This window comes from Lycorma delicatula, chromosome 3 (genome assembly GCF_047948215.1).
Source record: "Lycorma delicatula isolate Av1 chromosome 3, ASM4794821v1, whole genome shotgun sequence".
Classification (NCBI taxonomy): domain Eukaryota; kingdom Metazoa; phylum Arthropoda; class Insecta; order Hemiptera; family Fulgoridae; genus Lycorma; species Lycorma delicatula.
Window position 1 is genome coordinate 115,765,474 of NC_134457.1, and position 17,354 is coordinate 115,782,827.

At 29.5% G+C, this 17,354-nt stretch overlaps 1 protein-coding gene across 2 annotated transcripts in view; it reads right to left on the reverse strand.

Moving 5' to 3' along the window:
• Positions 1-3,937: 3,937 nt before the first annotated feature.
• LOC142321920 (5-phosphohydroxy-L-lysine phospho-lyase) overlaps positions 3,938-17,354 on the reverse strand; it is a 44,717-nt gene continuing 31,300 nt past the window's right edge. For both annotated transcript variants that reach the window (XM_075360439.1, XM_075360441.1), the window contains exons 4-10: positions 17,119-17,212; positions 11,877-12,085; positions 10,882-11,009; positions 9,236-9,333; positions 6,375-6,619; positions 5,002-5,272; positions 3,938-4,135 (exon numbers count right to left, since the gene is read on the reverse strand). In XM_075360439.1, the coding sequence (XP_075216554.1) occupies positions 4,106-4,135; positions 5,002-5,272; positions 6,375-6,619; positions 9,236-9,333; positions 10,882-11,009; positions 11,877-12,085; positions 17,119-17,212 (1,075 nt within the window). In that variant the 3' untranslated portion in view covers positions 3,938-4,105. The remainder of the gene's footprint in view (positions 4,136-5,001; positions 5,273-6,374; positions 6,620-9,235; positions 9,334-10,881; positions 11,010-11,876; positions 12,086-17,118; positions 17,213-17,354) is intronic.

Here is a 17,354-nt window from a genome sequence, read left to right on the forward strand (position 1 = left end):
GAAGTGATGCATCTTTTTCCTATCAAAGGCCACTCTTACGATCAAAGTGATAGAAATTTTGACATTTATTCTTAGCATATGAAGTCAAAAAAATATTACTTAAAAATTATTTACTCTGGTGAGAAATGCATTGAATTAATCAGAAAATCTTTTACTGTAAAAGATTGCTCAAACGTCATGAAGCAATGGGGTGATGCATTAAAAAATTACACCTTGCCAAAAACACGACTAATGGTTTATACTTTCCCATTTAATCTTATGTGCGACTAAAATACAACAAAGTTGGAACCCTACTGTTGGTGTAGAAGTTCAGTACAAGTTTGATGATGAAGTCCAGCTGGAGTTCAAACGATGTACCAGACTTAATATTTTAAATAAAGCTCTCTGTAAATATAATGTATATATATTTTGTATTCAATTATGATTAAATTTTATTCAATTTGTGTGATATTTTATTTTTAAAAACATACAAAACTGTTTACATCATACTCATCAAATGTTGTTCTATGCAATAAGGGTGTCTGTAGATGTTTTAACAAATTAAGCTAAAATACTGTGTCTCTTATAGCGTTGTTCTTCACCAAAAAGTATAGAAAAGATATCAGTTTTCAGCATATCAATTCTTTGTAAACTATAAAAATTTACAGATTTCATTACAGTTCTCAAAATTTTCTCAAAAGTTACATTTCTGTATTCACAGCCTTGTTGCATGGAACTCCTCAATTTGATTCTGCTCATGAAAACTAAACTGAATGTTTTCAGTTTGGATAACAGGCACTGTATCAGATGTTGTAGTCCAAGCTTTAAGATTCATTACGGCAGCTATACAACTCATATTGTGTTTTTTGATAATAATATTTGCTAAAGCATAGTATACATGAAAAAAAAAACCATGACTTTCCTTAAAAACTAAATTTAATCTTTATTTGAATTTGAGATAATTGTTTAATTTAGGCATTTGAACTCTTGAATTGCAGGTCACTAGTAGCCCATGCATGCTGTGCATGTAGCACGTGCAAGCAGTAGGTACCAGCAAGATGAATTGAACCCCTGGCAATCACTTTTAGTGGTTGCTTTCCACTCGTGTACGAGTGCTGTTAGGAGGGTGTATACAATTGCTAAAATAGATTTCCTTACCACTGCTTTCTTCTTTCTCAAGGAACTGATTTTTATTTTTTTGTAGAGTTGAATTGTATTAATGACAGTTTGACTTTGACCTCTGAAATTTTTCTGTTACCTGGATGGGCCAAGAAAAATTTGGAGGGACTGGGGCCTACCCTGTAGTACCACCACCACTCACTGATAACATATGTAACTTAAAAGGTAAGTATTTTTGTTTTTTACACTAAATAAATAATATGAATATAAAACTAACATAAATGTTAATGCTATAATTTAACAATTTCTTATAATTTTAGTAAATATAATTTCTAATTAATTATAATTATTAAATTGTAATTATATTTAGTTACAATTTTAGTAAATTTCTTGTTTTGCCAGATCCTGCTTTAATGGTGTAGTTAATTAGTACATATTTTTTTTCAGTCATTTGACTAGTTTGATGCAGCTTTTCAAGATTTCCTATGGAAATCATTTAATTTTCTTTTTGGTATACCCCCTACATCCCTAACAATTTGTTTTACATATTCTAAATGTTGTCTGCCTGCACAATTTTTCCCATTTACCTGTCCCTCAAATAACAACGAGACTATTCCAGGAAGCCTTAAAGATTTGGCCTATAAGTCTGTCTCTTTTTTTAGGTGTATTTTCCCAAATGCCTCTTTCTTCATCAATTTGCTGCAATACCTCTTCATTTGTCACTTTACCCACCCACTTGATTTTTAACATTCTTCTATAGCATCACATTTCAAAAGCTTCTAATCGTTTCTTTTCAGGTATTCTGATCGTCCAAGTTTCACTTACATATAAAGCTGCGCGTCAAACATATACTTTCAAAAATGCTTTCCTGATGTTTAAATTAATTTTTATGTAAGGAAATTATATTTCTAACTGAAAGCTTGATTCACATGTGCTATTTGGCACTTTATGTCACTCCTGCTTTGTAATTTGTAATAAAATTTTAATTACAGAGACATGATGCTACAGAAATCAACAAACCCTCATATACTGTGTTAGTTTATTATTCTACTAGATATGTTTAATTTAGACACTGGGCCCGGATTTGATGCCAGGTCTGGTAATTAGGCTGATTGTAAGGACTGATCCGGTGACATATTGGAGGTTTCAACATCTGTTTGGCAGAGGGAATTTCCGGGGCGAGATGGAGGCATCAGCAGCTGGTACTGGTCCCCAAACTTGGGAGGAAGCCAGGACTTCCATCCTCTGGCGATGAAAGAAGTCTTAGCCAAGGTGCTATAGCGCATGTTACAACAGAGAATAACAGGAGCAGTGGTGGAGGGGGACGGACTCTCCCCCTGTCAATATGGATTTCGAAAAGGCAGGTCGATGTTTGGATGCCTCGGCCGATGTTTGCGAGACTGCGAGGAGGGTGATAAGAGGCCCTGGAAGAAGGATATGTGCGTCCTAATAACGCTAGACATCATTAGTTAATTGCATATCCCATGCTGCTATAATTGATTCATTGGAGAGATACGGAGTTGCGCGTTATCACGGTAGATGGTGCGCTAGTATCTTGTTGGACGCAGATTGTACAGGATAAATTGGTGGAAAGGATACTTGACACTTGGGGTTCTCCAGGTTGGTCCAAGGACCGACCCTCTGGAACCTCGGCTTTGACGGCGTATCTCGGATGGCTCTAACGTGAGAGGTTAAAATAATGGCCTCTGCCCACTTTGTGTTCCCATCTAAGCGGGAACAGGACGCGAGGTCACGGAAAAGATTGTCAACTCCTACATGGCGATAAGGGAATGGATGACTGGAGCATGGTTTACGCTGGCACCAGAAAAGACAGAGGCGCTGGTGATCTCCTCCGCCAAACGGAGGCGGACGATCACGCTTGTGATAGGTTTCTACCTTCTATCCTTCTTGCCTTGAGGCAATCAAATTTCTTGGAGTCTGGACAGACTACAGGCTCAGATTTGGTGTACACGATATAGAAACTTGCGGTAGGGCTGAGAAGATGATGAGGCCAAAACTGGCGGGCCTACGCAGCAGCGGAGGTGCAGTTAAGTAAGCCAGATACCATGGCAGACTGGAGGTGTTGCACAGGAGGTGCTGCCTCAGGATAATATCGGCATACCGAACAGTCTCTAAAGAGGCTGCAGAGGTTTTAGCGGGTCATCTCCCAATCGACCTTATGATGTCGTTGCGGAGAAGATTGAGGGAACAGGAGAGTTTGCCACCTGTGGATAAAAAACGGCTAGCCAATGACACAGAAGAAGAGCTAATGAACGAATGGCAGGACCGATGAGACCGGTCCACAAAGGAACAGTGGATGATCCGGCTCATCGGGTACGTCAAGGATTGGTGTAGGAAATCGCATGGCTGGCTGGGTTACAGTGTCACTCAGTTTCTGGTGGGCCATAGCGGATTTAGGGCATACCTGTTCCGATTCGGTTTAGACCACACCGACCCCTGTCTGGAGTGTGGAGAAGAGGAAAACCTTCTGCACATCTACTTCAGATGTGTACGTTTCAGGGAAGAGTGAAAGGAGTTATTAGATACACTGAGCTATGGAAATATGTTCCAGCCGGAAAACACTCGGCAAATATTAATGAGTGGAGAGGAAAGGTGGACTGTGGTGGATCAATATGCAAGGAAGGTGACGACAGACAAGCTCCATCTATGGGAGTAGTAGGCTGGACAGGTCTGCGGCTGAGTGCCTGGGGGCTCCTGTGAGTGTGTGGGGAGTCACCTAGGCACATTGAGGCCAAAAAAATATTTAAATGATAATAGAAGACCATTTTACAATAGTAGATATAGTTTATAAATGGGAAAATAAAAATAAAAAAACAAATATAGTAAATCACTACTTTATTTAATCTGTACATATACTTACTTACTTAACTTTTATTAAAATTTACAAAAATTAAATTAAATATACTAATATTTAAGTTCTCAAATAAATTTAAATATATTTAATAGGATAATAGGAAATATCTTCTTATTTTTATACAACTCATTATCATGATTTAACAAACATGTTATGTTCATTCTGAAAAAAAAAAAACACAAACTGTAGTAAGAAATATGTGAAAATAATTTTATAAGAATATTTTGTCACCATATATTATATATTAAAATTTTTGACATATATATTAAAAAAATATGTGTGGTATGCAAAATATAATTATTAGTATCTTATTTTTCAGATACATTAATACTTTAAAAATAGACTGCATGAAAATGTTATGCAGTTATATTACACTATCAACAGTTATATTCTACTGTTGATAGTGTTCATAATGAAAGAAGTAACTTAGATTTTCTGAGTTAAACATTTTGAATTTTACTTCACATCATATCTTTAATTGAGAACAGAATTCTCCAGAAATTTCCCATCTGTTGTAAATGTTAAGTATGGTATTCTTTGAGAAAATCCTTTTAAAGTCCTGATCTTTATTTTCAAAAATAACTTGCTACAAAGTCTAAAGCTCTTACATGGCAGTATTGGCAAATAAGCTATTAAATCTCTATGTTAAATGATATCTACATGAGAATAATAGAATCAAGAATTTCTTCTACTCTGGATTGTACAACTGATGAAGAAATTTGGTTTAGTTTTTTAAATATGCATATAAGTATATTAATATTATGTTTTTTAAACATCTGTTTTATAGGTTGTAAAACATTCATTTGATGACTGGCAAATGTATTTATTCAATAATTAAGCTGCTATCTCTTATAGCATTACTAGATTTTATTTACTTAATTTCTTTTAAGATAAAGATGCAAAAATAAAAATAAATATAATTTGCCAATATCACAATTAATACTTTTATAATATCTTACAATAAAATTAACACTTTATAAATTTATTATTACACCTTATAAATCTGTTACAAAATCTTTCATACATACCTCATTTATACAATCTAGTTCCATAATTTTTGTTCTTTTTTGTCTTGGAATCTCATCATTATAATATATTTCATCACTTTCAGACAATTTCCTTCTTTCAGGAGATACATTACCATTTGATAATACTCCATTTTCAATCTCTGTCAATATTTCATCAAGTATCTGAGCAAAAAGGTCTGCGTTTTGAATTGAAAATACCATGGGTGGTTTTAATTTTAAAACATTGGAATATGGTCCATCACTGCTAAGTAGAATCAATTCTTCTTTCATTCTACAATAAAAAATTTAAACAGTAAATGTCAGTTTGTATACTAAATATTCTGATATTAAATTTCACTGACTAATACATTGTAATAATATATTTGAATATTTTAGAACACAAGTAGTAAATTCTAGCATCTGAAATCAGAAATGGACATCAAGTAACCTTTCCAAATTGAAGGGTTAGAAGCTGAAGAAAGCATATATACACATTGTGGATATACAGATTGGAGAAAGATAAGCAACATGCTGCGTGACAAGAAACAAAGTGACAATATGAAAGAAAAAATGTACAAAAATGTTGTGGTGTTTGTTAGCAATGTTGATTGGCTCTGAGATATGGCTAATTATAAAGGTGTAGGTGGTGGAGAACAAAATACTGAGATGGAAAAGTGAGTGATAAGAACAGACAAAATAAAAAATCAATGTATTTGAAAACTGGCCAAGTTGAGGCTTATGAGCAGAAAACTGCAAGAATGTAGGCTGAGATGGTTTGGAAAAGTTATGTTGAAAACAAGATTAGGAAATTGGAAGTTCCTGTAAGGAAGAGAAAGAGAAGTGGAAAGATAAGATAGTGGAATACCTTTGAGAACAGGTGGAGAAGTTAGAAAGCTTCAGGTAGAGAGATGGAGAGGAATTAAAAATAGGAACACTGATCTCCATTAGATAAGGAAGAAGAACAAAATAATACGAAAACAAGGAGAAGAAGAAGGTTTATATTGTAACAAGACTGGTATAGCGGGCCTGAGTAAAAGATTACTACCAATTATTATGAAAGTAATATAAAGTATAATAATTACAGAAACCAGAAAGGGGCAAAAAGGAGAACCTTTTTTGTAAAATAAAATAATTGTGTGCAATTGCTAATATTTATAAAATTATAATACAAAACACACATGCAAAAAGAAACCTAAATTAGTAAACATAGTGTGCGGTTCAGTTCTGTAGCTCTGTTCCTTAAGTAATGTGGAGATGATTAAAGATTACAGTGTACAACGTATAACTACAATTCCTGAATGTACCACATGAATCATGACTTTTCTCATTATTTGTAAGGCTGGAGGTTAGTTGTAATTTTTATTTAGATTAGCAAAATAATATAATTTGATTACCTTTTCAAAATATACTGAGCCTCTTTGGTAGCAGGTTTTTTTGAGATCTTGTCAGTAACCAATTCAATACCAATAAACAAGCCGATTCCTCTTACATCTCCAATTAACATGTGTTTACTCATTAATTGGCGTAACAAGTTTAATAAATGATTTCCCACTCTGGTTGCATTGTCCCTTAAATTTTCTTTTTCTATGACCTGCATCACTGCATTAGCTATAGCACATGACACAGGATTGCCTCCATACTGAAAAGAATTTCAAAACTAAAATTAAATCCAAGAAATAATAAGATTTACAACATATATTAAAAATTTGTTATAAATATCATGAAAAGATTGTTAAAGATGTTAAAAGGAGTTTAAAGAAGAACAATTTTTTTCAGACAGAATCATGCAGATAACTTGCATTTTGTGTAAATACACTGTGGTTAAAGATTTAAGAGTAAAATAACCATTTATTCTCTATTCAGCTATCATCAATTTTCTTGTATGAAAAACATTCATAGTTTTAAATATTTTAAATGTGCAGAAAAATTCCAATGTCAGTTTGAACCAATTTTGAATTGTTTAGTTAATAGTGTGACTAAACTTGGTATCAATCTCTGTTTTTTCTAACCTTTTTTAACCCATTAACATTAATACATGAAGTACATGTATTAGGGGATTCTCAGATGTAAAGAAAGATGAGCTAAATTTATGATCAAAATTCTTTCATTCCAAATCAGTATTGAGAAATCAGTGAAAATTTAATAAAATTTTCTAATATTTGAAAAAGAGTTCAGTTTTTTAGTTACATACAAATAAGTTTGAAGGTGATAGTGATATGTTTGCATGATTATACGAGTGGAAGTGAGATTTTATTTTACTGTCACTACTATTATAATTGCAGAAATCATAAAATAACAATAAAACTTAAATTAACAATTTAACTAGTTAATATATTGGGAGGTAGATAGTAACAATTATGAATTCTTAAAAGGCACTTATCTAATAGGTTTATTCAATTTCTGAATATCTTACTATTCACACTATTGAAGTATGGTACCTTCCTTTTCTTTATGTAACTAGATTTAAAATTAAATTTTTAGATACATGTATATATGATTGTATGTATTTAGTTCTATGTATGTATCTATTATATATGTATTTAAAAAAAGCCATTTATATATTTATTACAAAAAGTCAATTTAATTATGCTCTCTCAGGTAGTAATGCACAAAACATCATAGAAGGGAAAGGAAATGCAATCTTATTCTATTTTCTCCATTAGAAACCAACCACAGTAAGAGAAATACATCCACTATTCCATAATATGGATGTGTGCTTGGGTACATGGCCATGTGTGTACATTCAGGAATTACTTTCTTTGATGTATAATTTTACTGATAGTAAACTAAAAATAATGGAATTATAAGTGAAAGTGTAACCCATTGCTTACATCATCCAAAATAAAACCTAAAGTACTGATGTTTAAAATGGAACTAAAAAACACTGTTATTTACTTCCATTGTAAACATAAACATTTCCATACTTTTATCATAGTTATATTTTATCACATTTATACTTTATTGCGCATTTATATTTTATCAGAGGCAATATGTAAAATTCCAACTGTACAGATTGAAATATTAAACAAATAAACTTGTAAAAAGTTTTAAATGGTCTAACTTAAAAAAAAAAATAAAATAAAATAAAACTACACATTGGATTTGAGCGTTGATGTTTGTAGTATATTTTAGTTGTTGGGTTTTAACAAAAATGCTGTTTATAACAGTAACAGATCTAGATCATGAGTTTGGGGAGGATGACTATTTAAAAGGCACTTGTCATTGATTTGAAGAGAAGAGTACCTATTAGTTTGTTAAATCTAAATGCTTTGTAGTGGGATAGGAATCTGAACCATATAATTTCGTACTCTAAATTTAGTTCAATTGTTGAGCATTAAAATAAAGTAATTATGAAAAAACTAATCTATTTAACAAAAAAATCTGTAATCTAGAGACCTTTCAGAAATAAGCTACAAACATGACAACTGTAAGGCTCAAGTAGTAGTATCCAATGAAAGTTTGAAAATGTCATTTAGTGAATTAAGTACAGTTTTTTAATTAAATTCTTTTTCCTGTTGAAAATAATGAGAGATTTTAGAAGAACTGTTGGGTATTTATTATCTGCTACCAATAGAATTTTATACCTCAAATCAGGAAGTGAAATACTGTTCATTCTCTTAAATCTGTACTTTAATGTGCACTCATCTGTACTTTGGTTATTCCTATAAGAAGCAAAATTGTAGAATAAGGCTCTGAATCAGTATCTAAGTTATCTGCAAGTCACATTTTGCATATTATCTGTATTAATACTTTATAATATTCTTTTTCTCTTTAATTGTAAGTATTTTATGAATAAAGTTTTGGTTTAATATAAAAGTGAACTTAAATAAAAACATTTTCTGGTTTAATTAATTTTTTTACACCCTAATCTTTTAATATCTTCTTTCTTGATCACCAGACTATGAGGTTCAAAGAAAAAAAAAATGGCAGTTATATTTATTAATAACTAAGAAATTCAGGGTGCAACATTTAACTATAGAAACAATGCCGATAATAGCTAACTGTACAAAGTGTGCAAAAAAGATTTAAATATGTTATTTAAATAAATTTTAGAAAACTGAGGTACTTTTTTAAAATTCCTTGGGCATTAGGAGGGCACTTATCTTCAGTATCTCACTATTGATCTCAGGACTGTTTGGACTGAACCAGGACAAAAAAAAAAGACTACTGATATGGTCTTGGGATCATAACTCATAACAGGAAGAAAGAATTGTAATACAATGAATAAATAAAATAATTAAATGTTTCCACTTACTGTATTGAAATATTCAATTCCTGTTTCTTTGAAGCTTTGAGCAATGGATGGAGTAGTAATGACTGCAGCAACTGGATGTCCGTTACCCATTGGCTTCCCTGAAAATTTTATTTTATTAAATAGATAAAAAAGAAATGAAAAAAATGAATTAAAAACTATATTGCTTGTTAGTAATACCTTTCTGATCCCATTAATGTCCTCCATTTATTATGTCTTAACAAAAAAAAAATCTTTCTGATATTCTTCGTTTATGTAATGCTTGGTGTTTTCTTGTTTATTGAGAAAGTTTTCTCATTCTATGTTTGAACAATTTGTTTTCACTTATCTTGATAAAAGAATGTTTCCTGCGGTTCAGTCTATTTCATCCTTACAAAAGCTATTTTTTTTTTCTTATAAATATTTCACTAGATTTTTATTCACTAATTCTACCTTTTTAAACTTGATATTATTTAAACTGACTACATCTGTACATCATTACTTCAATCAGAAAATTAAAAAAAAATGTATTTCTTTGATTCAAATTTAGCATAGATTTAATTAACAGTTGTTATTGAATTAAAAAAAATATATATTAGACTTACTTCTAATTATTATTATTTTTAATATTATTCCATATTCTTAAAAATATAGCTCTTTTTGTTTGGTTTTTCATAAAAAAAATTTATATAATTTTTATTTTACACTTTTTCTAGTTGTAACGTATAAAAATAAATTCACATTATATTTTTACAATTGAAGTAAATAGTTTCTTTACATACAACATATTTAATAAGTATTTTTTAGTTTTATTTTTTACTTATAATTCATGTTTTGTGGATTGCAAACTTTTAGTTCATTATGCAATGCAGTATTTAATTTTAGTTAATCTATAAGTAATTTATGCGATTTATACGTAACTGTGAAGTATGCCACGATATTGTGGTATTTTTATGGTGTCACTAATATCTTTGTGACTACAATTTATAGGTCTTTGTATCAGTTGAAGGGGAAAAATCTGCAGACTCTACGGTTTGCAAATAAATAACTGTCAAATAAGTCATGTCAAACCAACACTAACAAGAGTTAAATTTCTTATCCCTGAATCATCTATCAATATTTCTAAAGATGTCTTTCATGAGTAATGAAATTACATGAACTCCAAGTTAGACCTTGAATTTTGTGTTATAAATAGTTTATTTTTTTAATTTCAACATCAACAAGACGTTGATGTCATCATCACTATGCAATTATTAGAAAATTGTAAACATACATCCCAAGATATCCTACTTTACCCATTTTGTATTTATTCATGTACTGTATTGCATTGCATAAGCCTTAATTATTATATGTGTTACATAAAAATAGTTCTTAATAAATATTTGATTTAAAAAATAATTTCAGAATATACAGTGAAATATTATTTTTATATAGGAAAATATGTTAAGAAAAAACTCTTAAGTAATGCAGAGTTAAAGAAGAGATGTAACTACTCTTACTTGGGTAAATACACAGTTTATTCAAATAAATAATTTCATAGTAAGGTGAAACTAAAAAGTCTTTTTATAATGTAACTAAAACCAAAACATAACAACTTTTAATGAAAAATATAAGTAATTTAAGAATAAGTTGCATAACAATAAAAACGTTTTTATAAATCTTTTTCTTACCAACAGTAACAATATCTGGTATTACATCTTCACCTTGTAATTGAAAAGCCCACCAATGTTTGCCAACACGACCAAATCCAACCTGTACTTCATCTGCTATACATACACCACCTGCTTCTCTTACATACCTAAGAAAATATAATATATTAATGATTATTTAATAATATATAATGATTATTTCTATAACATCCCTGATTTTCCATCCTGTAAAGTAAGTGGCTGGTTGTCTATGCTACTGCCAGTCTAATGAAGAGTATATAACATGGTAGTTTGTAGCATATATAAAAATACCATGACCGAATGGGATTTGAATCTGAAATCTCCAGATGAAAGATTAAGTTGCTACCACTCTGCTGTTGAGGTTGGCAAAAAATGTTATAGTTATTATAAAATATATATATATTACTTATTATATAAGTAATAAACTAAACTAATAATAAAAGCATAGTTGTGAGTTAAAACATACAATGGTATAAAATGTAATGTAAATTGCCTCCAATTTATTCTGAATGAACTGGATTTGAGCCAAACTTTGGATAAAAATTTTTTTTACTGTAACCAATAAGTTATATGGGAGGATGAAATAACTCAAAATAACTCACCTCAGTTACTAATCTCTTTAATAGCTATTAATAACTGAGTTAAGTAGCAATATATATTTTTTATTTTCATTACTCTTATTCTTAATATAATGTCTGAACTGTAATGTATTTTATTTCAAGTATGTCAGTTTTGGTTAAGTTATGTATCATACTGAAACTAGATAATTAATTAATGTTAAAAATTTTAATAGCATTTAAATTCTGAAAGTATGATGAATATTTATATATTTATATTTAAGGTGAGTAAAGGCATTTTTCTATCAATATTTACTCTATAATTTTACATTATACAAGTGTCATCACATCACATGTTTATCAAAACATACCCAACAACTCAAATATTTAAAAAAATATAAAATAAGTAATAATTTGTAAATAAAAATCTCATCTTACTTGTAAACATTTCTAAGATAATTAGCTGGTGGTAAAATTTGACCACCACAGCTTTGCAAACTTTCTCCAATGAAGGCGCAAATGTTTCTGTCTTTATCATGGGCTCGTTTTATAATTGTCTTCACTTCTTCTGCATATTTCTTGCCCAGATCAGATCCTGGATTATTATTTTCCTTATACATACCCCGGTAAGTATCAGGGCATGGGGCCTGTGGTAAAAAAATAAAAGTTTTCTAAAATACTGTAAATGTTACCAAATACAATTAAGAAATGTAAATGCCTAAATTCACAATTTTCTAAATTACTACCTAATTATATATTGTTTAGTAGTAACAAATTTTTTTTAACCTTTTTCAACCTGTCTTAAAACATAACAATCATTTTGGTAATACAATATTTTGTTTTGTGATTAATTATAATACTTGTGTTGAAACTCACTTTGCTTCAAACTTGTGAATTATATTTGATAATACAGTATTTAATATGAGAATTACTATAATAAATAAGAACTGACTGTGTAGATGGAATGTAAAAGAGCTGTGAGCTCTGCTTTTTATGCTGAGTCAAACGTTAAGATCTGGCAAGGTCCATACAAACATTTGAAGTTCTCATATTACATTTCAACAATTAATAATTATGATGAACTGCTTTACATGCAAACCATAACTGAATCAAAATTTACTGAAGCTATTTTTCTTTGTTTGGAGTCATACTTCAAAACTTTGTAATCAGCTGTGTGTAAAGAGCTTTATCAAAGGTAAACTATGATTTCATAACCCATTCTTGAAGAAATAATCTTAAAATAAAATGACACTAAATAGTGTTCAACTTACCAAATAATTTTACCTAGTATTGCTTATGCCACATTCTTTTCCTTTAAATATAAGTGAATAAGAAATAACCTTTGTAATTAATTTATATTATGAGTTACTAGTATATCTATCAATTAGTAAACAATCCAATCATTCAAGGAAATTGTTTAAATAAAAATGTTAATTTTTAAAAACAACGGGAACTTAATAGTGTAGAAAAGAGGATTCTGATAAAGTTCACTTTACTGCTTGATATTAATGCTCACTCCATATTTTGACCACTCTTAAGAGTTATTCCTGTGGCCAGCATGATTTATCTTATGGAAGTATCACTGTTGGATTAACTGCCATGCAAATCTTATATTGTGTAGTATATTTATTTATACTGTTTATGACTGTGATGAAAATTCATACTATAATTTAGTAATTCAATTAATTATAATTTAATAAGAATGGGTAGTATAGTTCACATAATGATTAAACATTATGTATGTATGTAGGCTTTCTTATTTGGAATTTAAGTGACTGATCAGCCTAATTGTCTGGGTACATGATATACTCGTATTTATCTTAGATTATTGTGACTGTATCATGCACTCTGTTACTCAGTTAGGTAGGATTTCTCATCACATTATTTCTGTTTCCCCCCTCCAACTACTTTATTACAATGTTTTAATCTTGCTTTTTCAAAAGTGCTCACTAGTCAATGAATTTTTATGTTCTTTAATGAACTATAACTGATTTGTCATCTCTACAATAAGGAGAAAACTGACTGCCTCCTTAAAGTAATATTTATACTGTTATACAAATGCTGTGATTCTTTTGCATTATAGTACAACACTGCTGCTAAAGTAATACAAAAAAGCTTATAAACAAAATTCTTGACAGTTGGATAATTTCAAGCACTGTACACTTTTCTGGGGGTTTGCAAACAAAATGCTTACTCATATAAACTCCCATACACTAGATGAACTGAAAATAGAATTTGTAACTGCATTTAAACCATTTAAGAAGAAACACAGAAAATTTTAACCAGTATGATTTAACCTGTTAAAGCAGTAATTAAGAATCATGATACGCTATTTCAGCATTGTATATAACAATTCAGAAACTTATTTAAGAGAATTAGTTATTTGAAGAAACTAGATGCCAGTTCTCAAATATTTCAATGAATTTTGAAAGTAAACTATAACTTAAATTGATTTTGTTAAGTTTAATAAATATTTCTCCAAGCTGACTGAATTCTCTTGCTGTTCAACAAGATGAAATTGTAAAGAAAATATCATTGATTACTCAGATTAAAAATTAAAACTTTGTTTCTAATTCCTCATTACTTAAGCCTAAAACTGAAAAGCCTAAAAAATTTAAATCTTGAAAATGGGTTTTTAGCCATTTTAAAATGGTTATAAAATGAAGTAATAAAGTCTTAGCATGTGAAATGTTCTACCAAGAGTCTCATTAAACATCCATATTTGGACGAAGAAACATATTTCCACAGGTGGGTGTGTTTTCCATCTATATCTTCAAAAGAGACTTTTAAAGATCTACTTCAAGTTTATTTTTAACTTGTGATTTATATACTTTGTAAATCTAATAGCAATTTAATTAAGTTTTCCCCATAGGATGTAATTCTGGTAATTCCTTTTTTTTATTGTATATAATTGTATTGACAAACCTAAACTTCTCGGTCCCCCCTTACATAGAGTAATGTTACAATTTTGTATTGTAAATTTTTTTGTCATTCAAGAGTATGAAAATCAATACTTAATAGAAATAAAAATTCTTTCATGGTAATAACTAACTCTCTCTCAATTAGGTGATTTATCATCACATTATTTTAGTTTTCCCCTCCTCTTCCTACTTTATCATATTATTTCTTTCTGTTGAAAGAAAGTCTTAACTACTTAATGAATTTTTATGGTCTTTAATAAATTATTACTCATTTATCATCTCTACAAACTTTGGTAAGAGATTAAGTAGTTGTGGAACAGATTTTTAATAAATCAGTATTACCACTTGTATAAACTCAGTTGTAGTTGATATTCATTATTGCCCTGATTATCAAACTAAACCTGACTAACAGGATTTCAAATACCCAAAAAAGTGCATTAAATCATAAAGGTTGATTCCCTAACATATTTTGTTTAGTTCATGTTATTTATTTAACTTATTTTGTTTAGCTGTGACTGACATCTCTGTTTTGTAATAAAGTCTTTGTAGAAATATAGTATCTAGCTCAGCCTATATACATAGAATTTGTATATTATGCAGTGAAGTGGTTTGAAGAATTTTTAAATTTTCATTAAAATTTTATTTTCTTGAATTTCCTTATATCCATCTTCTAAGTTGGAGTCATAATTTTCTTACTTTCCTGCATTGCAGTGGTAATCCAGTGGGATTATCACATTCTAACTTATTAGCATTTATAAGTGTTGTGTTTATCATAAACACAACACAGCATATAACAGCAAAGCTCCATATAATAGCAAAGAATTACTTTTATATGGATTATCACTTGAAAGACTCAACTGAACTGGTAATACCGCTTATTGGTTGCTTGATACCATTGTATGAAATAGAATGTCAGATATCTCAAGATTGCATAATTTAATTTTTACTGTAATAACAATTCAGTTTGAGCAATACAAGATAATGTACAATCATGCGGAGGCTGTAACAGTAACTCTACATTAAATAATTAAATATTGAACTGATCTCTTATGTTTTGAGTTTTCCGTGGAATAACAGAGTAACTGCAAATCATTTTGTGGTACTGGAAAGTACTGTCATAGAACTTAACATATCATAGTAAAATTGTGTATCAGATTTCTGTTTTGTAGCAACATACTATGTCTGGCTTGGTTTAGAACTGATACATCAATACAGGATTTTATATTAAAACCATTAATAATATTATACTGCACAACATTCAGTCTGTAAATGTGTTTAGATTTATTGCTGTAGTCTATTCCACCAACCCATTATGTATGTCAATGGTATGTGTGTGTGGCATTTATCTAAGCCTATACTTCTTTTGTGCATGATTCATGATTTTCATCAAATCAAAAATTATATTTGATTGGAAATTAAATTAATTTTGGTTGGATAACTATCTAAACCTTGTCTGATAAGTAAAAAGGGTAATTCATGCAAGTATCTAGTATGTAACTTTTTTTTAAAAATACACTTTAAAAAAACATGTAGAGCACCTTAATTTACATAGTTTGATCCTCATCATAATTTAAATGATTAAAAATATATACAATTACTGATCTAATTTAGTGTAGTTAATCTAATCAGTCACAGTAGAAGAAATTATTAAATATTGACATTTTTTGTTCAAAGATGAAAGGGCTAGAGATATATTTATATTGTACCATTTTGTCATATAAACTCATTTGGTTACCAAAGAGTTTATTTAGGGAAATTCTAAAAAATACGAACTTCACTATTTATTTTCTTATTAAGTCTAATTCATTTAAAAATTTAATAGTAACAATCTTAAATATAATGAATGAAACATTTATTATATTACACATTTGTATATATTTTTGAGTAAAGAATATTTTTGCTTTACCATCCAATTTCTAATAATTAAAACATTAAAATTTTGTAAAACTTGTAAACTTGTTAACCATCTGAACTTTATAGTTCAATCTATTTACATTCCTAAAGACCCTAGCTAATACCCTGGTCAATAGCTGGGCAATTATGAATTGTTGCCTATATGAAATCTGTTTGTTTGATACAAATACATATTTTGAAAATTTTATATAATTTTTTTATCATTTAGGATCTCAGCTTTTAGGGTGGAAATAAAAAACTGGTTCATTCATTAGGTACTCCATTAAGAAGTTCAATTAATGCATGGAATATATTCGTAGATATATGTATATAAAAATACTCAAGTTTTCTAAATAATTTTGCTCAAGTGCAAACTTCTGAAGAGACTATTAAAATACCTTTTTAGGTTTTTTTTGGACAATGATAAGTGAAGCTGCATTCCTACCATTTGGAAGTTTTTAGTTCCTAGCAGGTATGAGTATTTTCTATTAAAAAAATCTGGGTTATAAAAAGTTTTTTCCTTAAACATCAAATTTTAATATAATTTCTTGGGTCTATTAAAGATTCTTGTTTTAAAATGTTTAAAAATGACATTTGACTACTACTACTACTACAACATGAAATTATTAGCTGACCTTTTTGGTAATCTGTTTTTAGCTGAATGATTATACCAAACTAGTTTTCAATTCAATTGAAATTTTCAATAAAACTAACTATTAAAATATCTGCATATTCATGAATAATAAAATTAATGCTAAAATAACTAAATATTAAAAAAATATTTATTATTTTCCAGTAGAAATTAGAAAATGTGTACACCGATTCCCTTTATTTTTACTTAACATAGTAATAATTTACAAACTCACCACATGAACCCAATCTGGTTTGCTTATGCCTTTTCCACTTTTGAACTTGTAGGGGGAGATGGAGATCAGAGAGCAGAGATGGCCATGGTACGCGCTGTAACAAACAAGGACAGGGATTTTCCTGTCTTTGTCTGACCTAACCTCACCTAACATACCTCCACCCTTAAAAATATTTTCTAAATTTACTTTTATTTACAGTAATATATATAGTTAACTGAATGAAATGAATTTATGGT